This window comes from Tenebrio molitor, chromosome 9 (genome assembly GCF_963966145.1).
Source record: "Tenebrio molitor chromosome 9, icTenMoli1.1, whole genome shotgun sequence".
In the NCBI taxonomy this organism is placed as follows: domain Eukaryota; kingdom Metazoa; phylum Arthropoda; class Insecta; order Coleoptera; family Tenebrionidae; genus Tenebrio; species Tenebrio molitor.
Genome location: NC_091054.1, coordinates 3,409,463 through 3,437,331, shown reverse-complemented (window position 1 = coordinate 3,437,331; position 27,869 = coordinate 3,409,463). Strand labels below are relative to the sequence as shown.

At 37.3% G+C, this 27,869-nt stretch overlaps 1 protein-coding gene across 7 annotated transcripts in view; it reads right to left on the bottom strand.

Moving 5' to 3' along the window:
- The window catches only part of Pde11 (Phosphodiesterase 11), a 94,914-nt gene that overhangs the window by 17,590 nt on the left and 49,455 nt on the right, over positions 1 to 27,869 (bottom strand). For 6 of the 7 annotated variants that reach the window (XM_069059395.1, XM_069059391.1, XM_069059394.1 and 3 more), the window contains exons 3-5: positions 13,116 to 13,317; positions 7,836 to 8,166; positions 4,594 to 4,908 (exon numbers count right to left, since the gene is read on the bottom strand). In XM_069059395.1, the coding sequence (XP_068915496.1) occupies positions 4,594 to 4,908; positions 7,836 to 8,166; positions 13,116 to 13,282 (813 nt within the window). In that variant the 5' untranslated portion in view covers positions 13,283 to 13,317. Of the gene's footprint in view, positions 1 to 4,593; positions 4,909 to 7,835; positions 8,167 to 13,115; positions 13,318 to 21,790; positions 22,248 to 25,880; positions 26,255 to 27,869 lie in introns of those variants that run through there. The other variant, XM_069059393.1, reaches the window with a different exon arrangement.

The following is a 27,869-nucleotide window of genomic DNA, read 5'->3' as shown; positions in this document are numbered from 1 at the left end:
TCATACCAAAGTTAACCTATTTGCGATAAAGCCGTAATTAAATGATGCAAATTTGTAAATTTTGACTTATGTGATTGTCATTTTTGTCCCAGTTTTATTTGTCCATCGACTGTACCTATTTTTTTTTTGCCATGCATTTCGAGGACACCTGTATAGCAAGTATACATATGTGTACGACCAAGTTAAGACAGACGTTTTGATAAAACAATAGATGAGGTAGCACTCTTGATTTGTTTTCTTGTTGATCACCTTGTATTGGATAAAGAATCACAGTCGAAGAAAAAATTTAAAAATCCCGAGCTTAAATAACCGACGAGGTTTTTTCAGCAATTTAACTAGTTTCCAAATGTCATTGTTTAAATAAAACTTACACATTTTTATGGATATTACCATTAAAATACTTAGTTAAAAATGGGAAATAAGTAGATAAAAGACAAAAAAATTATTATCTCAGAGGACAATACACAAATAAAATTAAAAACATATTTTAATAATAGTATAACAAGGAATTTTAATGTATTTAACAAATTAAAGAATGCCGAAAGATTTAGATAAAGATTTTGAAAAAATATGAGTATGTAATTGATTTTGTCGCTAAACAATAGCAAAGGATAAAAAGCGATTGTTCGTTGTCCTTTATAGTACAAAAGTACTCTTAATAAACACAATAGCTGACGTAGTTTGAATAATCTCATGATTCATTAATTTGTATCCGAAATCATCCAAAACTTACAGAATAAAACATCAAATGACAAATTTAATCTCGAGATGTAAATTGAGATTTATTTCACATTATTTATATTTTCGAATTACGTTTGTCATAATGTTTTCTCCAATCACCCATAAGAAATTTTATTACCACCGGTTATAGCTCATTTTAATGAAATGCACCATAAAAATTAGCAGCCATTTAAAATTCATTAGTACCAGTATGAGCAGCACTAAACAATTATCAAGAAAAAATATGAAACGTTCCTAACGTAAGAGGAAAATTCTACACTTACATGACGACTTGCTAATATTTTACCAAAAGACACAAAAAAAAAACACGAACAATTTTTGTGCACCATTATATTTATCCGTCGTACTCGCAGAAAATGACCGCTCCTGGTAAAATGCTTTTACGATATCGATCAGTAAAAAAAAGTCCATTTAGATTATTTAATTTAGTTGATTGATGTACGAGTTCCCAGTCATTTTGTTAATTAAATTCCATTTGGTTACCCTGACAGGTAAAAAAAAGCAGTCTCATTTTTACTGCACCTCCACGTAGTTTGCTTCTGCAAAGAGCGTCGTTTTAACTCTCTTAAAGGTTGAACGAGTGCGGAAAAACAGCACCATTTTGCCACGATAAAGTGACGGAATTTTTTTGCCTCGTTGACACATCAATCAAATTTAGCAACCTGATCGATTGTTCGAAACATCAGGAAACGTCAGCTTTATTGATCCTCATCAATCTTGTCAAATCGCCTCTCTTAATCCACGATAAACATTCAACATCTTTTCGGTGATGCTCTTGACAACAACAACCACTCCGAAAACTCCAAAGCATCGATCACGATTTGCGTATGAAAAACAACCACGAGTTCACGTGAATCCCTTATTGTGTTTGGATCTTCGCCGGAGAAACCAAATCAATCGTCCCATTACCTCCCCTGGTAACGCGACAATTATCTAATAATTCCTCGCCCCGCCGCCGGTTTTTTCCAATTTTCACCCATTACGTTTTAATTAACCGTTCGAGATGCGTGGTCGTCGTTGGAATTAATGAACGAGCCGCATCGAAATTTATTACTTTGCTCCGTGATCGGCCTGTTGATGACACCACACCGATCGACTCGATATTTCTGTTAACAAATTTCATCGGAGAGCCAAAGGGGACATGTTAACGACGTTTACGTGACCTCAACTCGGATAATCTATCGTCGCGATTGTCGACCGGAACGGAAGTCGGGGGTTGACGAGTCTCATCATCGCTATATATACTGGACGATGGGTGAAGTGGAAGGAGCGACCCACAACCCGAAGAGCATCCAAATCGGATCAACAACAGGAGAGATATGGAGCAATGACGGACTTCGGTAGTGGAATTTCACTTCTGTCTTTATTCTTAATTGAGTATTAACAAGTGGTCACGGAATTGATAAACAACACGATAATCACGCTGAATATCTGAATACAGTACACAATTATCAAATATGTAATAAGATTGTTCTAAGACTTTTGACTTTTTGAATGGCGTATCGCAAAGACAATCCAGAGTAGATTAAACTCCTTATATTCAAATGTTTCCATTAACGTATTTTGAAAATCAATACAAACATTCTATTTTATTTCATAATTGAAATATCTCCTTTGATCTAGATATCCAGAGCGTTCTATTAAGAACAGTCTGCTTTACTTTATATACAGGGTGTTATTGAAAGTTGTACAGATATTTTAACCACGAGCTACTGACTTCATGTAGAAGTCGGAAAAAATATCTAAAAAATTCTGTCAAAAAATAAAATGACATTTTAAAAATACACCCTGTATATCATATTTTATAAAACGTACACCAATGCGGTTTCCTTGTTTTAAAGCATATTTACTATAGTTTACTTCACATTGGCGTACATTTTATAAAACATGATATACAGGGTGTATTTTTAAAATGTGCCGAAATTTTACCTACGAGGTTGTAGGACAACGTAGAAGACTAAAAGCAAGTAAAAAAAATTGTACCTCAAAAATTAAATGTCATTTTATTTTTTGACACAGAATTTTTGAATATTTTTTCCGAGTTAAATTATGCTGGTTCATTCTGGGACAGCCTGTGTAGAAAGAAAATCGACCAAGCAAATATTTTTCAATAGAAAACAATCTGTTATACACTTATAGTTGTCACAACCAGATATTGTTAAAGATTTTTTTTTCTTTAAGGAAATGTCAAAAAGTTGTCGACATGTCGATAATCTCCAGTACGTATCGAAAAATCGCACTTTCGATTATCATGTAAAGAAATCTCTAACCAACATTCTTTAAATCTCGTCTGGAAAATTTACACTGTTTGAAAATCAAGCATTCTCAGTTCTTTTCCGCGGATAGTTCAAAGCGAATTCCACAAATTTTGTATTATTGTAATGTGAACCACTCTGATTAGATATCATTAGATACAATCAGCCATTCATGCAACGATCTGTCAGATTTTTTTTAGAGCTGAAACTCGACAAACACCAAACAAGTCTTCCAAAACTCGCAAAGACGGTTAGCAACTGTCAAGCAGTCGATTAATGAGAAACGTTCTGGTTAGGGTTTGAAATTAACGAGCCTCAAATTAATTTGTTTTATGAAACTTTCTTTAGAATATTGCGAAACATTACAGAAACAATAACTTGAAAAAAGTTCTCTTGGAAACTAATTAAAATGTAGATTGCAGTCGAGAAACTAAAAAGGGCTGTTACATTGGCGATACAAAAGAGAAAAAAGTTTTGATTGGACTACAATATGCGCTACCATGTCACAAAGAACTTTTACAAAAAGTAAACCAGTTCTCTTGCAGCGGCATTATTAAAATTTTTCAAAGTACGTCTTTCTTTGTTTTTCTCTCTTTAGTGCTCTTTCATTCGCCAACCCTTTCAAATGGAAAACAGAAAAAAATTGTTAAATATACTTATCAGGGAAAATGAAACACCCAGAAATAGTGAATATATGTATTTTGATGAAACTTGGTACAGTAATTAGGTGTTAACTAAAGATAAAATGGTCACAATTTGAAAGAAATACCTGAAGAAAATACCCATATCTTTTAGATTATTCTTATCCGAACTAGCATTATTTTTTACTCTTGACAATCAGTAATCAATAATCATCAATAACTGCAGTATATCGCAGCATTTAAAGCTATACTATGCCTCCAGTACGAAGACAAGCCCTCTAGCAGCACATAACTTAATTTTGAAAGAGGCTGCATTATCGCAATGGGAGAAGCAGGTCTTTCCTATATCGTGTGGGACGAAATGTGGACACCGTGTTCCGGTGTTGTCGTGCCTGGTTTGAAGACCAATGTTACTGAAATTTTCGCCGTTTTATCTTAGTTATGGCCCAATTATTGTACAAAGTGCTAAATTGTGCTGTACCAAAGACGGCTTTTTTGGTAATCAGTTAATTTCGTTTCGGGATTCCATTTACAGATAAAAATTCTAATTCAAAGTGGTTGTAACCACTTAATTAAAATGTCAAAGCGATAGATAAGCAACCGTGAAAAAAGTTTTGATGTTATCCAAATGTACAATCGTCTACAATGCGTACACATGACATTTGTATCTAACTGATCTAATTCTATTGTCTGGGAATAAAAATAGAAAACAATCTCGGACTGTCATATCGAATATTTTTCTAATTATTTGACATTCGACACGTTCGCCAAAAATACAACCAACTGATTGCTTTTAGTCGTTCACGATTTACTCGTGTTGTCGAGAAACGTGTCTTGGACAAGCCGCCGCCATTCCTCCACATCGACACCACCGGCTGTCCAAACATCGAATATTGTTGTCGACAAAACAAACCCAAGATGTGTATTTCTCAAACAAACACTCAAAAAAATCTAACCTGGTAGGCGTCCGGTATGTTGACAGGTTCGCCGCTCTCGGCGACGTACCCCACGATGCCCGTCCCCCACGGTATCCTGATCTCCTCCTTTTTCTCCATCTCGGTGAGGGTGCTCCTCGAGCAGACGTCGAACAGCTTGGAGACGAGACAGCGGCCGCGGGGCGTCTGTCCGGGAGGCAGGGGCGTGCATCCGCCACCTTTCTCGCCTTGGACGAGAAACAGGGAGCCCCGGTCGGCGTGCAACAACGTCGACACGTTCTGGAGGATCTTGTGGCACAACGAACGCACCTCCAACTCGTTACAGATGTCCTTCACCTGTCGGGAACGACGGAAGTTGAGAAAAAATATTAGACGGGGAGAGGAAGGATCTGGGTCGGTCACGTTCTTTATTTTATCTTCCGGCGTTTAGCGAAAATCACGCGATTGCATATGAATTCCGGAAGGGGGATGGTTAGTGGGGGTGGGCGGTCGAGGTCGGGGCCTTAACTACGACCCACACGCGTCTCCGCCGAAATGATCAATTGCCATCAGGAAATTTCGTAATGCAGCGCGTCACGAATGCAAGGAAAAAATAGATGCGGGCTGAGGGCCTGAAGAATTGAAGATCGACGCAAAGATTTTTTAGATAGACGTTTTTTAAATATCTCGAAAACGTTTTTTAGCGAACCCACTTTGCAATGCCGACTGACATATTTTTTTTTTTTTGTAATCGAGTTAGCCTTGAGGGATGTCTTCTCCGACTGATATGATTAATTATGGCACCTAAAATTATATCCCTTGCAGACTTTAACACAATTTACTTTCGTTGCTAAAAATTGTAAATGTAAAATGCATTCACTTTGTTTCCAAGTTTGAGGTTATGAATAGCGTCAATGTCTAGTACATTGTTGTCAGTTTTACTAGTATGATAGGTCACTTCCTGACGGAAATCAAACAGTGTTTCCAACGTTAAAAAATAAATCATGGCCTCCCATTATACCAAAACAACGTGAACGGTGTTTACTTAATGTTTTAAACATCTACAGCCTTCGCAACTTACTTTTTACGTTCATTTCAATTTCTCGTCGGATTCCTGATTTGTTGTAACTTGAGCCACAGCTGCACATGTTTTCATAAAACGTCAACAAACAACTTGCTAACCTTACTTTCTAGCATTTATGTTTCTGGATACCGTTTATGCAATGCATATTTACATTGATACAATTAATTAAATAAATGTCCCCGTATTTTTTTTTTTTTGAACACTTGATATATTTTGAATAGTAAAGTTTTATTTAAAAATTATCACCTCCGCCAATGTTTCCCTTTTTTCATTTCGTTTTATTTGACAATCATTTGTACAGTTCAATTAATTAAAGTTGACTCGATTGCAATTTTTTTTATTATACAAGGTGATTCACGAATAGTGTCTGATTTAGCGGCTTTATTCCTGCACCACAAATTTCTTTCTCACAGAATACTTCACTGTTTTTCAATTTGAATAAAATTTAAATAAATCAGACACTATTCATGAATCACCCTGTATTGTTAAAAAATTGTCAAGAGCTTTAACAAAAATTCAAAAATTTGCATACACTCCTTCCATCAAAAAATCGAAAGCTCATCATTTTTAGAAAAAGAAAGTGCAAGGCGGCAGTTACGTGTGCACAAAAATTATCAAATAAAATTTAAAATTATTTTGTGATAAGCAAAGATAAAAAAGAATATTTGAAAATTAGAGAATAAGTATCATGGCCTGATCTTTGGGAGGTTAAATATTAAATGTGAACCTTAACGAACTTCGTAATTTCCTTATACTTATCAGTAATTAGATAACAGTAATAATGCTCAATTAGCAACAAAAAAGTTCCAGAAAATATAATAAAGACTCAATTGTTCATTTGAACCAGTTTCGTCGTCAGATAGCGGTTAAATTGCAAAAAACAATTCCGCCAATAAATGAGCAGTGATACTGTTGGAGAACAATTTTCCACAAACCAACCGGTTGGCGTTGAAGAGTCGATTGTGAATGAACCACTCGTTTTAAAAACACTGATTTTTAGTGCAGATTAGAAACACAGGCAACGCACAAAGTGAGGTTAGATTTAAACAGCTGATCAGAGTTGTAATCCGGTGGTGCGTTCACAATCGACTTTTCAACGCCAACTTCGACCCCACATTTAAAAAAACTTGCCATGATTACTTATTAAAAAAAAAGAAAACAAGTTTCTTAATAGGTGTGCCTATAGTCAGCACCAAAAAGAAAAAACACTTAATTTTTTTTTTTGTCTCGAAATACTCGTATTTCGTACGTTTATGAAATTATCGATACATGTATCACACGAGCTTTGACTTGTAACGAGTCAAATTACCCCTGTACAATTCGTCATTATTCCGCAATTCGAACACGAATAAATTGACATTTGATAAATCAACTCGGGCTCTGCACTCGCTGATCTATCAATGTCAATTTATTCTCATTAAATTGTTGCCAGGCAATGACTCATGTCAAGAATAAATTTGGCCGGTCAATTCCGACCACTTATAGTATTACCCCCGATTATTTTGTATGCAATTTGGAAGTATTAGTGCCGATTAAATTCCGCTTCGGCTTTCGCACAGGAACACAAAATATTTAGCGATACCAGATATGCAAATGAATTTCATGTTTCAAGTGTAATTCGAATGAGTTGTTTTGAATCTCATCTGGAAAATATTCGAAAAACTTGATTCGGCACAGCTGTCAAATGTTAAATTCCACTGCGAGTGCTCCGGGCGCACTACAATTATTTTGTTATTCACTTTATTAACAAATTATTTGCGTCGGATTTACATTAAATTGTTGACACAAGCGAGCAGTCTCCAGATTCCAAAAAATAATTACGCACAATTTCCCATAAAACGTAGTTATTTACGAAATGAGTGCGGGAAGACATTTTTCGCGCATGAGCGCATTATTTGAGGCACGAGCGACGAAGGAGCGAGTGCTACATTTGCGCGAATATGCCGAATACGTCTTGTCGCATCGAAATGTCATTTTGAACGTGATAAATAGATAATCTGCAATGCAGATTTCGACAATTTTTGGTATTATGTGTGAAAGCACAACAACAACGCAATTTTGATCCTAATCCGTAACTCGTTGTACAGCTTTGATATCCGTTATACGCTCGGATTGGCGAACCTTTCGGTCCTTCACAGTTTACAAATCACGAAAATCACAACCCTTTCGGAATTAGCGGAGCGATTCACCCCGTACTCACCAGTTCGAAAATCAGCTCCTTCTCGTCTAAATGCCTCAGCTCGTGCCTGGACCTCCTCTGCCTCCTCCCGGGTGTGGGACTGTTGGGTCCCCCGCTGACCTGATTCTCCGCCGAGCCGGTCAGAAACGTCGGTTGTCCGTCTATCGTGCTTATCATCGGCTTGAGGAGGCCGCCCCTTTCGAACTCGTGGGCCGATATCTTCCTGACGGGCGTGGTGGCGCCCGATCCGGCCCTGGACTGGTTGTGTGTGGGCGACGCCAGTTCGACGCTCGACGACGTCGGCGTCGCGTGCGAGACCAACCACGAATCCACCACTTGCCTGGTGGCCTTCCTGCAGGAACGATAAAAAAAAATTCTCCTCCGGACAACCCAATTAACATTATTCGAGGTGGCGGATCTTAATAACGTATGTATGGGGCGGCGGAACGCCAGACACTCTTCTGAATTCTGAACGTTCTCATTTCCGCCGCCCCAACTTGGAATTCCGGGTATACGCGGCCGGCATATTTGCCTAGCGCCCTCGACGGGGACGGGCATCCCCTCGACGGCGGTTTTTTCTTTTATCGCGCGGTTCCCACCGTCGGGAGGCGGCGATCGATCGATCGTCGCGGGCGAAAAATGCACGGACAAGTGTAGAAATTAACGAGAGGGTCGGGGGTGGTGGTGCGGGAACAATTCGATTAATAACGGCGTGTGATGCGGAATTTAAATTCGATATTTCACGTGAAAATTTCCCGGCGACAGACAAAATCCAATGTAAATAATATGCAAATTGATTGGGTGTTATTGAAACGTGCACGGCACTGATTGAGGACGTCGACCCTTGGACGACGTCCCTTCCGACAGATCAAAATTCTTTTAATAAGAAAACGCCACCAAAAACGACACATTTTAATTCTAATCACCGGATGACATAAATGCGTTAACATCTTTACATAACAGTATCCAGTGGCGTCTCCTGTCATTTTTAGATGAGGGGCACAGGAAGTTATCTGGCTGGTGTCGGGAAATCAGGACAGCATAGCTATCTATGTAAATGAATTTTTTACGGTTTTTATATGTTTTATATTTGGTAAATAACAATTTACACCTGGTGCGATCCACGGCGGAGAGATAAAATAAAACACTTTTTTTTTACTTCCTCACATCAACGAAAATTTGCTGTATCTAATAAAATATCTAATAAATTCTCTGTTTTACCACTGACAGTTTCCTTGGGCTTTCCTAGTGCCTTGGCAATTACTGTATCTACGACAATGGTCGCTCATATTGGAACAAAATTACTAAAACTCCACAAATATTTATTGAAATTAACATTACTCAACTGTCACATTCGTTTGAAAAAAAAGAGTCCCGACCTCCAGTGGTTCGTTGATAAGGGTTATGCAGGTAAAGAAGTGACCGCCGAGAGGAACTTGGATACGCCCGTCTAACATGGACACTTACACAAGTGACCGAATGCCGCGTAATTTGACTGTCGTTGTCACAGCAATACTGTGAAACATTTTGTTTATGACGGCGCCTTGTGTCTCCTACTTGTCACGTGTAGAATGATTACGTCACAAAGAAAAATAATTTTGAATATGACAAAAGAAAGCCAGGTTCGAGATACAAACAGCATGAAATAAATGCAAAAATGTTTAGAAACTTCAAGAACTTATATTTTAGCAAAAAACATCGATAATGATAGACGATAAAAATACTCCTTTCTTTGACAAATTTCAAAAGAAAATCATTGTTTGGTCGGTCGTTTCATATAAAGGTTATTCGAAATGAATGTCAAGGATTCTATAAGTTTAGTTGTTACGACCAAAAAAATATTGAAAGGACGTCCACCTAATCTTAAAAGAAAATATAATTCCAGTGAAAATTACCCATTTTGAGCTGCTTGGTTTCCATTATGTTGATTGCACAATACGTGAGTTCAATAAAAAAATGTAAGTTCTCTTAAAAATGTTCCAAAAAAATTTTTGGACAATTTTGTTGCATATACAGCCTGTTCCAAAACTACCACCAAAAAATGTTACACAGCAATTTCCCATATCATAATCAAGCGTTTTTTTATTTATTACTAAAAAAGTAGCATGATCTCTTTGTTCCAGCCTTTGCAACCCTTTGTCTTCTGGAGACACACAAAATCTATTTTTGTTAAATGATTTATTTTCAGTACAGGATATTTTATCATGCTCTGTAAAGTTTTGGCAGCAGTTTTGAAACACCCTGTATAATTATGGACGGAAAATAAAGGAGGTAAAAGTTGATGTCCATGTTGTCTCTGACTTGATAACACAAGAAAAAAGAATATCTTGGCACTTTTGTATTTTAAAATAATTCTACGAATCTTTTCACGAATATAAATACCTATTCAACAAAAATATTTACTTTTTATTTTTTGTCAAAGCTTTCTTTTATTCTGTACTTTTTTCTAATTCTTTGCTATCGCTCTAGATTTGGTCTTATTCAAATTTTGATTGATCTTAGTATTTCGTCATCACACTTTTTTTGTTGTTTCTGTAATCTCTTCGTATCATTATTCCCTAGACTCTTTGATCTTTTTTTAAATGGTCGCGTCTAGGCGTTCTTTCATCTCTTAACAAAATCTCGACTCACTCGATATTTCTGTTCATCAGAAATTATTCTGCACCGTCACACTTTTCTCCTGGTGACAACTTCTTCCCCATTTTGAATTAACCGTTAACTCGTTACAGCCTCATTAGAGCAACTTAGTCACCAACCTGTGTTGTGCAAGAGTAATTTTTCGACGTTTCCGTTTCGTGCGCATTCAGAATATTAACTTTCTCACGAAAAGATTTGCAAGTTTCAACCAAACGAGGTAATTCGCAAACTGAAGAAATTACAAACTTTGCGAGGGGCGAAAGCCGCTTGTAAAGCAATTGTAGCGTAAATGTCATTAATCTGAGTTACGACTCGGATGACAATTACTTAAAGCAACGTAATTATGCCGCGCCTTTAATAAATTTAATTACATAAATAAATATTCATATACGACCACGTAAAACTCACCGTTGTGAATAACAGAAGGAAAAAATCAATCAGGTGGGTATTTGTTTAATTATTGCAATTTTTAATTATCTATTCCCATTGACAAGTTTTTTAAGTGAGTCAACAAGACAATTACATTTACAAAGATTCCAGTTGAATTGCATCGAAATTTTACGTAATTGCTTTCAGTCTTAGGTGTGATTATCCAACGTAATAAACTGCAACATAAAAATAAATATTTCATGATGTAGTGCGCGAGTTTTCTTGTAGAAAATTAAAGGAAATTGCTTGAATTTAAAAGTAGTCGGGATTGTGCACGTGGAACTTTTTTTCAAAAGAAAATCTCAGTTTTATTCCAATATCGTCAGATCCCGTTTTGATCCAGTTCGTTCCAAAGTTGCTTTCGTATCTTATTTCCTACCTCGAATGGATGTATCGAACGTGAAGATATACAGGGTGTCTCAGCTAAGACTTTCGAGCTTAATATCTCGGTTATTTGCCAACGGATTTTTATGAAATTTAAAATGCAGATATTTTAGACCGTGAAGGTTCAATTAGTAATAATAAAATTACCTCAAGTTAAAAAATGTAATTTCAACACATGTTTCCTTTATCGAAAATTATGCGCGATTATTATTAGATTGTTAAACATTAAAAAATAGGGGTCTACACAAACAATTAAGTAAATGACTTGTCTGATTCAACGAAAAGATTAGATTTTGTCGTTAAAAATTTATTGTAAAATTTGAAGGTATTTGAGCAGTTACCTTTTGAAACAATTGATGATTAATTGCCAAGCAACATTTTGTACACCCTTTAAAGTCTGTCAAAATTGGGCGCGCTTCATTAGAAACGTCAAATTGTGAACATTTATTGAAAATACTCTAAAAATATACTACAGCGGCAGAAATTTCAATATTGTTGAAAAAGGAAAAAAATTTTGCCTATGGAGAGTGTCGTAAGAACTTCAATGACACAGTTCGTTTTCTCGTGGAACACTATCAAAATGTAGGCTTTACAAAATGTAAGGTTAAGAGAGTCGTCAATTTATTTGAAGACACAGGAAGCGTACGTGAACTAAATTACCTTGCTAAAATATCCCGATTGTGTTTTAGTCCTTTATGGAAGAATTAAAACATCCAGTATAATAAATTACGTCCAAATATTGTCTTTCACTTTGTAAGTGTTTGTAAGGTTAGCAAGATAAACGTCAAATATGTCACCTGCGCTTCTGCGAAAAGGGATGATCAAAATTCTGCAAAATTGGGGGTTTGTTTCATACGCATCTAGGTTTTTGCATTTGCAGCCACGATTAACACAGTTTTTTTCTTTTTTCTTGCAAACCAGGCGTCTTTCAAGGACGAGTTTTTCCTTACAGCATTTTTTATTGGCCATCAATTTTTTATGTAAATCTTAATTGATTCAACATTTTAAAAAGGCATGTAAAAATTACGTTTTTAAGACTTGGGTGATTGCATTAATGGGATTTTATTCTTCACCGTCTAAAATATCTGCATTTTAAATTTCACAAAAATCCGCTGGAAAATAACTGAGTTATTAGGCTGAGACACCCTGTATGTGACAAAAACTTTAAATGCAAACTGTCCTAAAACGACAAAATCTCTTTTCTAATTTCCCTAATTACATCTTTTTCATCTTTCAACTCTCTGCTTTATTACGACTTCAGCCGACCCTCAACAGCCCTTCGGTCCTCCCAGGACGGCTCTCTGTTTTATCAAGTTCACAATTAACGTCAACTGTTCCAAGATATTTTCTTAACATCGTACTTTCACCTTGTTTTAACCTAATACCTTTACGCATTAAAACCATTAATTTAATTTTTCTTTTAATCCCTGAACAAAGAACGCTATTATCCTTTATAGCTGACATTTTAAAACGCGACCGAGTTTCATTAAATTTAATACACTCGAAACTTTTCATTTCGATTCCTCGACCCTCTCATAAATTTGCACACAAAAGAAAAAATTACCTGCCCCTTGACGTCCAAAAAATGACAATTAAGCCGCCCCCACCCTCCGTTTTTCTCCGAGCGATAGTTTATCAACTTTGTCCGACCATAAATTCGCGTTGTTTTTTTCTTAAACCGTTTCCGGTGATGCGGAACCGGAAAAAGCCCAGCAGCTCGGATGAATTCACATTCAATTTATCAACCTGCTCCTTAAACGGAACCCTCCGCGGATCGTGCCGGATCTGGGGGTGGCAACGGGACGCATTGAGATTCGCCACCTCTCGACGTCGCAACATTCCGTCATGTACCTGAGAAAATAGTCTTGGACGAAATCGGGATGTTCGTCGAGCCAGGCTTCCATCCGGGCGTACTCCGGGTCGTAGTAGGAGCTGCCGTGTCCGGCATGGTTGTTGTGCTTCTGGAGTCGTTCTCGGTGTGCAGACTCCGAGCTGGGGACGCCCCCCTCTGCCGGCATCCGACAGTCGTCGCCACTACTGCGCAAGTGCAAGCCTGCAACAAAAGAAAAAATAACATTAAAAAAATAAAAAACAAGTCAGTCTTGAAATTAAGAATATTTTGTCGAAAAAAAAAGAGGAAGTTCCGCTCGTTGCACCATACTACAGTAATGCTACATGTGTTGCAAATATGACACAACCTCAAATAAAATAAATTCCATCTGAGAATTTTCCACAAACGTCATAAAATAAACATGTGTTAATCGAAAACATTATTATTATTGTCTAAAATTATTGCGTGGAAAAAATACTTTGTTAAAATTGAATAACAAACAATGCTTACTTCACCAATTTGCCAAAGAGATAATAATGTAAATTCCGAACACGGTTCAAATATGTATTTTAGATTTCAAAAAAAGTCATTAATGTAGACATGAGTGTGGTTCAACAGTCGCTTAAAATGTTTGCGTTAGAAGTCATAAAAATCAACAAATATCAACATTTATTCATATCGTGATGTTGAAAATTTCCCTTCCTGTCTGTTTACAAGGTATGGAACACGTATTTACATTCTCGAAATAGTCATTTACATTACGTATGCGGTAGGCTACATTTTACAGCGCGAGGTTTTTAGTTTGAAACACGACCGCGAAGCGGCAGTGTTTTAACAAAAACCGAGCGGTGTAAAATGCCTACCGCATTCGTAGTGTATTACACGTCTTCTCAATAATTTTGCAAAACGTCTCCACAGATTGACACAGAAAGTGATTGTATTATACCGATAGATTACGCTTACGATTTAAAATTGTCGTATTAGTTTGCACACTCCGTGCGGTAAAGTGACAGATGGTGTGTAAAAATCAAGATCCCGTAGCTGTACAAAATATGTAAACATGTCAATTAGAGACGAGGAGGTCTAAAAGTTTGTTGCACATCGACCACACAAATTCATTTGGTTTGGAAAATTTTACATTAAACTGTGTTAAATTTAGAAATTCCTTCCGACCTTATTACAATCCCACACGAAAACTTTTGACCTGAAAATTACTAGAACAAATATTGTCACAAATTTCGTATCTATATATAAATTCTGTTATTATCCGATGTGTCATCTACAACACTGGTCGATTAAATTACGCTTTGCATGTTCCATATTAATTATCGTTTGTTTCCATTAGATACCTTTCACAAATTGCTTGCTTTGGGACAAGTTATGCATAAAAAATATTTGAAACAATATTAGACCTAAAATTATACAAACGACCTCACTAACACCTGGAGGGTCTTCTGGTAAATGAGTTTCAGTTTCAAAAAAATTATTGAAACAGACGGTGTCAAAAAAAGAAAACCAAAATTACTGAGTAAAAGAGGAAGACCGGGGAGGGCCCGAAAGACCAGAAAATACAAAAAATGTATTAGATAATCTGCAAATAAGATAATTTGCCACGTCATATCATTGATTTAATGTTTAATCTAGGCCGCAAAATTGGATTTCGCGGCCTGTTTTAAGTACGCGAAGTACTCGTTTCGCGTACGGTTCCACAAAAATATTTTTCTAGGACCAAATAAATTTACTTTTTTATTAAAATAAATTTTTTCAAAAATGCAATTATCTTTTTTTATCTTCAATAATCCTCTAATGAGTATAATCTCAGTTTTAGCGAAAAACGTAATCTCATGTAAATGTAAAGGGTGTTTTTTAAAATTTGGCGTCGAAGTAGGCGTTGGGGAGTCGATTGAGATCGCACCACTTGTGTAAAAGCGTAAGATTTAAACAGCTGATCCGTGATCCTTTACCTGTATAGTGCGTTCACAATCGACAGTTCAACGCCTACTTCGACGCCAAATTTAAAAAAACACCCGTTATTTAATCTCGTGTACTCAAATGTAATTTATGAAAATCCCAATATCTCCAAGGAAATCTTGTTTTGTTTATAAAATACTATTCCAAGTTCGTAAATGTATTATTTTTGTAAAACCTTAATGTACATCAGCTGCTTTTACAACATTCACTTCTAGGTAAGAGATCAGCGTGAGCGTACAATTAAATTTAAATTTGCTCAACTACCGTACTGTCCATTAAGCTAAATTAATACCTTTGACATAATCATTTCTGTAACGGTCTAAACTTCGGTAAAATCTTTATTTAGAAAGCGCCGCTAAAAACCTGGCTCTGTTGGCCAATTGTTTCGTTCCAATCGAGATCAGTCCAACATTAAAAACCCGTGACAAGATCTCGAGTTGATAGAAAATTCCAACAACTAGAAAACCAGCAATTTCCGCTTTTCAAAAACGCAACTCACTCTGGTACATACCTTCGATTTGTTTAGATTCGGAATTAAATTTAGCCCCACGATCTTTCGTTAATTTTATCGAATAACCCAAACAAACGAAACAGTACGGCGAGTTTTCGCAGAAAAGTGAACAACACTTTGTGTAAATTTCAAACTCGAAGAGACAAAACTGTATTTTGGTTGACAGGACGGAGCGCGTGTATTTTGTGTTGCATACTTGTGTGGTTAGAATTACGGCAAGAACAAACTCCATCGAGCGTGAAGCGAGTTTATTAAAGTGGAAAAACGTCAGAGAGAACCACCCCACACTCTTGGGACATAAAAATCCATGTGATTCCTCGTAATTCTTCCTTAATCCTCGCTTCGCGTCCATCTCGGATCAATTAATGCCCGCTGCGGTCCATCGGGATTTATTAGAAAATTTCTCTTTTATGATGCGGTCCGATGTTATTAATGTCGTTCATCAACGTCAGTTGGAACAATCGTGGGTGCCGTACACATCCCCATCCGATAAATTGAGCGATTGTCCGCCCCGACCCCGGGACAAGGACAAGACAGCGTCTCCGTTCGTTACCCTGTCCTAAAAAGGAAGCAAACCCTAGGGGCGAGAACCGCCCCGGCCCCCGAAGAAAAAGCGAACTTCTCGCCAGCTATAAATAGAACGGAAAACATCACAAAAAGAAAAAGTTTCCGATCTAAAAATAGGCGCGGGGGTTAAAGCCCTCCACAGTCGAAACTGGGTCGGGTTCTCCACCGCGAAAGAAATCTCGGTGGATGTGAACGAGGCCAGCGAAAGAAACGGGAAGAGAACGGGATCGGTCGAGGAATCGGGACGCCCACCGATCTACGCCACGGTTAAAAATAATCGAGGCCCCCTCATTCATGAAAACGACGTTCCTGGGAAAAATCCAGATCGGCATGCGGAAAATTACGGATACCCGACGACTTTGAATCTCATTCCAACTGGGAACTGGTTACGTGAAATAATGGGGACGTGGAAAAAACGGGTCTCTTGTGCAATTCGGAGCTGTCACGATCCGATATTGCACATTTCTAACAAACGATTCCGTTTTGTCAAAATTACAACGATCAAAATGTTACGAGGATCCTCATCTGAAGCTGACTTCCGTTTCAGTTCTGTCATTTTCCATTAGCAAATAACGAATCACTCAGAAATCATTATCCTGTATTTGTGCCGCAACGAACACATGCAAACACTCCGATTTCCTCCGAAACTTCAAATTCAACACATCTGATGGAGGGTGGCAGTAACGTTGGAGAATCACCACACCAAAATAAACATCTAAATGGTGTATTTGGAAAAGATCTTGACGGTTTTGTACCATTTATTTTTATACGAAGGCTGGCACGATCGAATTTTGGGACATTCGGCCATAGCGCAAGAACTTTTAATAACAAGATCTGATTTTTTTTTTACTTCCAATTGACGCTCTTCTAAATGTGATCTTATCGAATTGATTGGGAATATTTCCTTTATTGGTGGGTAATACCCACCTGCTAACACGTTATCATCAGAAAAAGTGAGTTATATTTCGTGATCCACTGCAAGAGATTTATTTCTGTTCAAATAGTGGTGACATCGCAATGATCTTTCTACTTTTTTTTTAACATTTGGAATCTTTTTTTTCTTTTTAATATACATACTTTTTCGAAAAGATTTCCCGTGCTATTCAACGTGGAAACGCTGCAAGCATTCGGGGCACTTCCAGATTCCGCATTATTATCGGAAATTTTTGCATTGTAAATCAAAAATGTTATGTAATTATGTTATCAATACAATTTTCTTTATGTAATCTTTCACAAATAAAGTTACACATTTTTTGCAATGAAAATTTCTAGTTGTGCAATCTAGAAGTGTAGAACACTTCTTCCTTTTTCTATTGCATTGAAAACGCGGAAAATGGTACCCATCAACATGTCTTTGAAGAACTTTTGAAAATTGCATTTTCCAAGCGAATTGTTTCGTTAAATTTCGGTGGTCCACCTGTTAGTTGACAGTTATCGATATGAACAGTTGTTAGTCCAGAAAGTTTATGTGCTGCTTTCGGTTCAATTTGTTTAAAAGTCCTTCGGATGTTCTCATTTCAAATTGGACTAGAGCCACCAATTTCCTTAAGAAATAATTCTCAAAGGCATTGTTATTAATTTGTTCGAATAAGTTTCACTTTTAAAGGTCCCAAAATAAGTTTTGTCTGGTAAAAAAAACTTGAAGTATTGATCTTTTAGATTGCACCAAATACTTAGTTCTTATGAAATTTTCATTGACTATTTTGTTCCAAAAAAATTTAGCCACAAAATCAATCTCATTTAAACTGATTTATGCATTACGGATGAGCTTAAAAACAATTTTCCATTATGTATTTAAAAAAAAAAATAGTTTTTCCAAAACATAAGATGACACAATGCTACGAATTTTTTTCCACAAATATCAACGAGCAATTTTCTTTTCTCGGTTGTTGCTTTATAATGTTATTTATACAACAGGAGGGGTGCTTTATTTAAAACTAAAATGGCCATTGCTCCTGATATACACATATGTATTATATATTCGTATGAAGAAAAATACAATTAAAATTCGAAATTCACAAAATAATGATGGTATATTATGTTTTTAATTTGTTGTAGCCAATTTAGGGCGTCTTCGGTAAGTAGATGTAGTTTGGAGAAACCTTGCTGTAATTTAGTAAGGGGACATTCTCCACAATGTGTTGGATGGTTTCTTTTTCTGCACCGCATTCACAAGAAGGGTTTTCACGAATGTTCCAGTGAAACATCATAATATTATTGCATTTGCCATGGCCGGTTCTAAAACGATTTAATTTACACCAGATTTTCCTGGATAGGTCAAATCCCGGATTTTTTTACTCCTGATATTCCTGATAGAAGCGCTGGCTCTAGCGAATAAGACGTCTGGAATTTTGAAACTGTCCACCCATGGAAATGCAGCTCAACTAATTTTTCTCCTGCTTGTTTTTCTAATTAATTTAATTGACCATTACTTTTCCTGCCGAGATTGCTGCACGAAATTTTCGACAAGATCGTACACCTATACTCCGTTCACCTAAGCAATATAATAATCACGGGCACAACTCTCCGCCTGTCGGTGACAGTAGAGGCATGAATTTTGATTTATTGATGGTCAGTAAACGCGTTTGAAAATGTCTTCTTTTCATCAATTGTGCAACTTTCCCACAGTCTTTGGGATTAATTTCCTTCCAACTCAATCAGCCATGAAACTAATGTAGTACACGACACTAGCATCCAACATTCCACTGAAAAGAACATGCCACAGCCTTGTTTGCATGAGCTATCTCTCTGCAAGTCTCCTCCAATACCCGCCAAGCAGGTGAAAATCACGTGACTTTATCACTGTCGCTCAAGTGAACCGAGTATAGTGTCTCCACTCCGTACATACCGGTTTGACCGTGAATCAACGTAATGCATCCAACTTTCATTGACGTTAATAAATCTTACAAAAAAGTCACCCAGCTTCCGGATAATGATTGCTAAATTTGCCACAAATGCTAGTTTCTTCAAACTTTTTAAGCTCAATTCATCGAAAGTCACAATCCTGTTACAAATAATCTTAAAAATACATTCATTCTAGCCCAACAAGGTAAAATGAAGTTCCTTTCAAATTGGGGGAAATTTGTATTGTGCAATAATTTCACTTTACATGACAAGTCCCTTTTCTGACCCCTTTTGTAATGATCATTCGTTGATAAGAATTTCGTCGACGGCTTTTAGGCGAGGCACAATCAGAAACCACCCGAAAACTCTTTTATATAATTTTTATTGTCATCTACCATCAACAACTTCTCGATTGGCGACTTTGTATTTTGTTACTTTGAATATAGCAATGTCACTTTGATCTTGATAAGCTGTACACAATCTTGAATTCTCCTTTTTTAGCAAAACAGGAAATTGCTTCAAATTTGTTCCTCTTTGCAACACAAATGCATCTTAATTAGCAAAATAAAATGATTTCTTAACGGAAAATTGTGAAGCGGGATTACAAAAGTAATATTTTCGATATTTCGTATCTACTTTTTATCTATGATTTACCCATTAATAATATAATCCACCTGGAAGTCATGTCTCGTCGTAATATTTGACAATCAGCAACTAATTATGTAATTTTGTAATTTTCGATGACAAAAATAAAACGAAAAAATTTCATCAACACATTTCGTCCCTGCTGTAAAAATGAACATCCGTGTTTTGAGCCGGACCTAATTAAAAACCCAGGTGTAAAAAATTTGATTACAATTTTACTCCGGCACACCGAAACGTAATTTCATCGAATGTGTCATTCACTGTGTGCGTTCATAACCCGGAATAAATAAATATTTATTCCTGTTCAAACAATCGCTTTAAATCTGTCAAAATTAGCGCAGACAATACAATGAAAAAATCACACAGAATGAATCAACGCAGAGCATGCAACTTCTCGAAAACAAATCTGATCGAAAGTTCAATCCTGTTTGTTGGTGTCGTTCCAGTTGCATTGATTTCTTTCGGAAACTTTTCGTGTTGACACTTTATATTTAGCTTCCCGACAGTTTCCATAAATTGTTTATCGCAATCTAAAAGAAATCTATTTTTCGTGATCTCGAAATAAAGTTCAGATATTGCACCACGTCCTGAATTACACCGAATGAAATATTTTTCTGCAACACAAAATCGAACAAATGATGGATGAGCCAGCAAAAATTAATTCAGTTGAATTTTTAAAATAAACCACCAAATATTCTCCGTAACAGTTAGACGAGGAGTGGGTGCTTAATTATGAATTCTTCGACTACCAAACTAAATATTTTACCAAGAGAGCTATTTGGGAAATTCAATCGAAAACAATCGTCACGCATCTATTCACGGATTCGTTACATATTCAGATTTAAATTATGCGAAGGAAAACCTGGGACGGGTTGATTTCCGTTACCAATACGATTCTTGCAACTTGACGCAATCTCCTAACTGAATTTTCAACGTTTTCTTGTGAACATGCAATCTAATCTTTTAGCAAGAACCGATGAAAAAATGCATTACAAAAGCGGAAGAGACTCAACGCAATACTCCCAGACATTAAAACATCTTTGCTTCGTTACCACTCGCAGAAATAAAAACCGAGAGAAACTAACCTGATTAGTACCAAAACACATCGTACAGGTCGATTTTGCAACAATTAAATTTCCGCCAGTCTACCAGTTATTATGTGCTAAGTGCCATCGCCCAAGTCTCCAGCTTTTCACGATAATGGCCAATTAAAACTTCCACATAGTTACTCGCAATTTCAAGATAAATTTAAATCATCTTGACAAAACGAATCGGCTACAAATATTCCAACAAGATCTTCACAGATCTGATCTGTTTACTGATCTTAATTTGTAAAAAGCAAATTCAAATCGACTCGAGAGACATTTTTAGATAACAGATAAAGTTTGTATTGTTGATTGAATGAAAAAATCCAAAGTTCCATTAATTTCTCTCAGGAGAGCGTCGTCAAGATGTTGTTTGGAAAAAAATATGTGCTACTTAATTAATTAATTGATGCTTTTACTCATCCTACCAATGTCCAGTTAAAAAACTGCCGTTTACTTCCGATTTTCTTTTTCAAGTTTTTAGCTTTCTCACATCCGTCAATGACTCTCAGTAATTAATTAGGACACTGTTACTGGCTCTGTTTGTTGTTTATGAAAAATTTTATTCGACATGACTGTGATTTCCCAGAGCAATTTTCCGAGATGTAGAGATTGCGCAACAAGCGAAGGAAAACAACGTGTTTATTGCTTGGTCACATTGTCCATGTTTGCAACATTTTACAATGAATTCTTCTCGGCCATAATTGTCCCATTAATCATACTTCGGAGTTTTTACAAATTTTCCGTCGTCTATATTTGCTGGGAAATATGCTCGACTATTTATTTGTAGGCGTATAAAAAAATGTAGATACAATTTTCGCCGACCCAGATTCGATCGGGCAATGTTAACAACCCGTGACGGAAATAGCGGTGGAAAAGTCGTAAGTTTTTCCGAGACTAGGTCGGGATGGACAATCGAAATGCACGTCCATTACCTAGAAGTGTGAAATTTACGAGCCGCTCTAAAAATAGTGATCGTTAAATTGCAATCGATCGACTTCTGGTAATCTGACGTCAAAAGGACAAATCAAGCAAGCAATCACCCTCGCCATCATATCACCACGTGACTTACTTTTCTTGTGTCGGCAATGATTCAGCTTACACATGCTGAAAGACTGTCCCATGGATCGGTTAGACCCCCTCTTTGTGTGACAGCAGCGATGCCTCGCGGCGAGGGGGCCGCCTACCGCCGAGGGGGCCGCCCTGGGGCACAGCCCCACATCGCGCCACCACTGTTTCAACGTCACCGCTACGCCACTGACTTTCCCCAGTACGCCGTCCCTCTTGCGCTGCTTGTTCAGCGTCCAGTGGTCCTTCTGGAAAGCGTCGCCTCCGCCTCCGCCGCCGTTTGCCCGGAACAGCTGCAGCTTCAGCTTCTTCCGGTTCTTCTTCTGGACGAAGTTTGAGGACGCCGTCTTGAGCGCGACCGGGCCGATTGCCCTTCCTCCACTTCTCCTTTCTCCGACTTACTACTGCAACGATCGCACACTGGCCAGGCACTACTCTCCTGGTTCATCTCCTCGTGGAATCTGCCACCAAACAGAGAGGCGGCTTTTGAACGTGATCGGCGACGATTCGTGAGCGGCGGGACGCGGGGGCCGCAAATGAATTATTCAAAACGGACCTTCGCCACCGTAAGGACGTGTCCGATCACATGTCCCATTAGAAATCGTTCTGTTATATACGCAATCAATTCTTATCGCCTCGATTGGAGGACAACGGCCGCGCCGCGACAATATTGGCACCGTTCGACCGCCACGGACTCCGGATTAAGGCTAGCATTCCCACAACCGGAAAACCGAAAATAAACTCTATCTTGAACGCTTCAAAAATTACACGATAGCAAAATGGGCATTTATGCAACGTGGATACATAGCACTACTTTTTTTACCAGTGGGACGTGTACAAACGCGAGGGCAATGAGTGCTGCACCCCGCGCGTAAAAATAGTACCCACTATTGACACAATATTGCTTAAAAATGGCTCTTTCGAACGCTTTGGTGAAGGAAATTTTAAAATATATTTAATTTTAGATTTTTTCTTTAGGTTTTTTTTTAACATTATCTCTAACGGTCAAAACATGTTTACAAGTTCATTTATTTACTGATTTGAAAATTTACCAAATCCTGAAAAAATCGTAAAATCGTGATTGAATCATTTACAAAATCCGCGACCAACGTTACAACGAAAAAGTTCCATCTTCGACGCTGAACTTTCCATTTTGGAACAAAAAATTGTTTTCCAACGTTAAGAGCCATTTTTACCAAAAATTTACAAAAAAGAATAATCATGATAATTTTACTAATACAGATGTATCTTATACAGTTTACAAACATTTTTTTTAAATGTTGATAAAATTTATCTAAGTTTGTTGGTTTTATCTTTTCTTTCTTGGAAATTTCGGTTGAAGCTTCTCCCACGAGCGTTTGAATTTTTGACGACATTGTGAAATATGTCTTAGAAGATCAATGACAAAAGTAAGGTTAGGACCAGGTTATGAAGTGACATTTTTGACTAAATTTATTACGTAAACGTTACACTCGCAAAACACAACTCACATCTGTCAAAGAAGGCATCATCCCTTTTTCGCTATATCTTATTTCCTCAAAAAGTCACAGCCGATGAACTTTTCATTTGAACACCCGTTATATTGAATATTTTTATGAAGATTTGAAACGAGCAAACGCATTTTTAAATTTCAAATTGTAAATCTTCCAAAGAACACATTTGCTTAGAAAAATTACTTCTCGGTTTCTTGTTTTGCATTTTTCTTTCAGTATTTTCGAATTATGGAACAAATATTTATTAAAATTTAAAATTTGTTTACATTTCAAATCTGCAATATGCATTCAAAGTGTCTTTTTATCTCTAAAAGGTGTCGATTTCAGTTAGACAACAATAGCTATATGTACTTATAAGAATATTGCTAAAATATTTTTCTTAAAAATTGTCAACTGTAATGAACATCTCCAAATTGATTTCTAAATTCAATTTTTGACTGTCCGAGGCCAATTAAGAAATCTGTGTCCATCTTTCAAATATGTACTTTTAGACCTCAAAAAGCGTCAACTTTGAAAAAGATAAAGTTAAAAGTCACTACAACACTGATAAAAATTATCTGAGTTTGTAACTTTAATTTTTTTTTCTTCATGGAGAGCTTTGATTAAAGTTTATCGTCAACGACAACAACATTCTTAAATTTATATTTTAGAATGTATCGGGTGTTCACTTTCTCCTCGAAGTTGGCGTTGAACAGTCGATTGTGAACGCACCACTCGTCAGTCGCAGAATAAAAACACAAACAACGCAAAATGTGAGGTTGGATTTAAACAGCTGATCCGTGATCTGTAACCCGTGGTGCGTTCACAATCGACTCTCCAACGCCTACTTTTAGAATTCAGTTTTCGTTCTCGTAAAAAGCATTTTCAAGCCCCCTCACATTCCTAAATTACGACTTAAAAAATACACGAAAACGTCTAAATTTGAAAACGGAAATCATCACATCAGATTTTAAAAATAGGTAATTCGATTTTATTTTCAATGAATACCTATTCCGATATATTTTCTATATTCTGTGACAAAATCATTTGTTTCCAAAATTCCAACCCCCAAAAACAAAACAATTTTTTTCCTTCTGGAATTTACAAACTACCACAACTTTTAATGATAATCAATTGGCCTTGAACTTGATTCCTGATTCATATTTTATCACTGTAATTCCTAATTTATCATTAATTAACATTAAACATCCATTTGTGTTTTAGCAAATAGTGTTTGCAGAATGTCTTAGATCTTGGGAGTTGTTCAATTACATTTTCGTTTATAACAAGATGATCCGACGAGACTGCCATAATCGGATATCACCTATAAAAATTCCACATTCTTGAGCTTTCGATCTTGTTGTACTAGGTATCTTTAAATTCCTGAATGGCAATTGATTCATTTTCATTCTCGTATCTAGATGTCAGACCTTTCGACTTTTAATTTACAAATTCCGTCAAAATTGTACACAATAATTTGGAACCCGAGTCTTGAACTTGAATTTTAACTTTCCACTTTCATTGAATAAATTTAAATAAATAATCCCTGGAACTTGACAGGTAGACCTATTATTTGCAAAAAAAAAGACGAAAATCGGAGTGACCGGAATATAAATTACTTGGTTCTTTCCAGACTGACTTTTAACAGTGCGAAGGTGATGATAAAAGAATCATTTTGAAAATGGCACCTTAATAAAAATCTTTGAATAAACGCTAGCCTTAATTTGATGCGCGACGACCAGATGTGCTCCTCTCGTTTCGTGAATTCCCATCGATTAACACTTTGACACGATGCCGATGACATTTACAGATAATTCAATGTCATCCGGTCCCCTCGAACAAAAAAAAACCCGGAGACAATTCAATAAATTTCTCTAATGAAATTCTTCGGACGCGCCTCGTCCAATTACAAGAGGATAAGACCTTTAAAAAGTCTCAACCTTTGCTACCTGAGACTCTTTTTTTCATAATTTTCCGCCCCAGTCCTGGCCTGGATGGCGTCCAACTCCCAATGTCAATGGCGAGGTCGCTGAATTTCGAAAAGCGCCCGGCGGAAAATTCGTCCGGCCAATCCGCGACGCGGTTGCCAAGCGACGTGACGTCACGACGACCGAAAATCGGTCGAACGCGCTATACCCGCGACTTGGAACCGTATCAAAAACCGTGGCCTTTCTTTCCTATTTACTTCTTTTTCGGTCGCCCGTCGAAACACGAACCGCTTTGATAAAGGCACGTTAACATTGCGCAAACGATAAACGAGGCGCCAACCGTATTATCGCCAACGAAAAAACGGCGATTTTCCCGATTTTTCGACCTCGAGATCAAAGTTCGGACGGCGAAAAAAACAGCTGACTAATCGACGCAACATGCAAATTTCCAGCTGACTGTCGCCGAGCGGGAAAACTGTCACGTGCGCTGATCCGGTTGCGGTCGCCGAAAATCCGGGGAAGTTTCCCGTCCCGGTGGCCAAACAAAAGACACTCGAACGGTGCAATAAAAATCCACGAGCCGGTCGGGTGCGATAAGCGTTATCGGTCGATAAGCGCGCGTGTATGTGGGACTTTAGCTACCGAATCTCGGGACGAATCGTCGCCGCGATCACAGAACAGAAAGCAGATTTACCATCCACAAGGTCTCCTCGTTTCCCAAAGAGTTCCAGACACAGGAGTGAAAAACACTGGCGGGAAAAAAACGCCGAAAAAAACAAAACAGGAAAATTTTCGAACACCACCGGAAATCACATTTTCCGCTGCGAAACTTTCCACACGAAAACGGCTACTCGGTGTGTGTGTGTTAGTGCTGCGATTCGAATCAAACCATGGCCTGCTTCGCGTTCACGAACGTCGTCGTGGCCTACTCGACTGCGCCGCGCTTTCAAAACAACTGAAAATAAATATCTCGCAGCACCGCGCGGTGTGCGCGCCCAACACAGTACTCTCTCCCCCGACACACACACGCACGCACACACACACACTCCAACTTGTTACGAACATTGCCGACGACTCCTGCGAGAAGTTGATAAGTTTTCATGTGCACCAGGTCGGATGCGACGTTGGAGTGGCGCGGAATTTTTCCGCGCGCCTCGATGAATCACGCCGGTTTTCGATCCTGCACAGCCGACTCGATTAATTCGATTACGACGGATTGATCTGATTACGAGGTGATTTCGAGGGTCAAAGACTATTGCATCAGTGTTATTATTTTTACGGTGAGCGCAGTTCCATCATTCAATTTACAACAAACATGAATGGGGAATTGTTCCGGGTCATAATGCGACACAATGGACATGGTCGATGGACTGTTTCGGTGGAGACGTCCCAATCGAAATTCGGCAACGTGATACGAGGACGGCGCGGATAGAGCCTCCGCTGGACACAATGCGAATCGTTTTTTCCGCAAACGCACGTTACATTTGACGTTGACGGCGACATTACAACGTGAAAAAAATCGTGCGATTACTTGGAAAACAGAGAAATGGTCTTGTCCTTAACTGTTCGCGGTATTGCTCTTCCTGGCAGCAACTCATTTCATCAGCAATACAAACAATACAAAAAAGATTATGTACCGAAACACAATTCAAATTTCAATTTCAAACTGTTTCAAAACGTCCAACGCATTTTTAACATTTCACACGACGCTGCCGAGTGTGGAGCTTTTATTCAGTTTTCAGTATCGCGACGTGAATTGAGTTTGCATTATATCGAGTTGTCATTATCTATAACGAACTTCATTTGTCACTTTTTCTTTTTTTCACAGTTTGTCGAGTATTAAAACTACAAAAATGTTTACTTGATGTATTATCGTACAATGCTCATTATCTGTAACATAAATCTGATCTTTGGATGAATTTTTATCATAAACAACCATTCAAAAGTGTTTACAACAGATTGAAGTTTTTTTTTTAAGAACACACTTTTTTATTTGTCGTAATATAAATTAAAAAAGTAGTAAGCTCAACAGTAACAATAACACAACAAAAGCAATAACAGTAACAATAATATTGCGCAGTTTTATTAATGCGATATCAGATTAAACGTTTTAGCAATTTTCGATAAAACCATATGTAAATCTAAAGACTCAAAAACAGATCTATTACGCAGTAAATCCATAGTTATTTACAGTACGAGTGAGGAAGGCAAAGCTTTCGTTCACGCGAATTGCGTGTTCGTCGACGATGCAATTCAAGTGAACGAAAGTGGCCTTACTCTCGAGTGCTGTATTTGGTTTTGTTCGACATCCAGAAAGCGAGCTTGTCACAAATTTTAAAAAAATAAATAAACAAACACATTTTTCGGAGGGATCTGTTGCTTTGGAAAAAAACAAAATACAAAATAAAAGTTCAGCAGTTCAGCCGAAAAAAATCACTTTTTCCAAGAAATGATGTTTGCAAGTTTTTACTGGAAGTGGCGGACTAAGATTAGATCCTTCAGAAAATTGTACTTACTAATGATGAGCATATTCAGTCACTGTCATGATAAATTGTTATATTTATTTATTATTAATTATTATTTGCAATATACAAATTCTTCTCATTAAATTGAATTTCAATTATGCGTGAATGAAAACCAGTGAGCGAAAAACGATGAGCGAAAGTGAAGTGAACGAAAAATA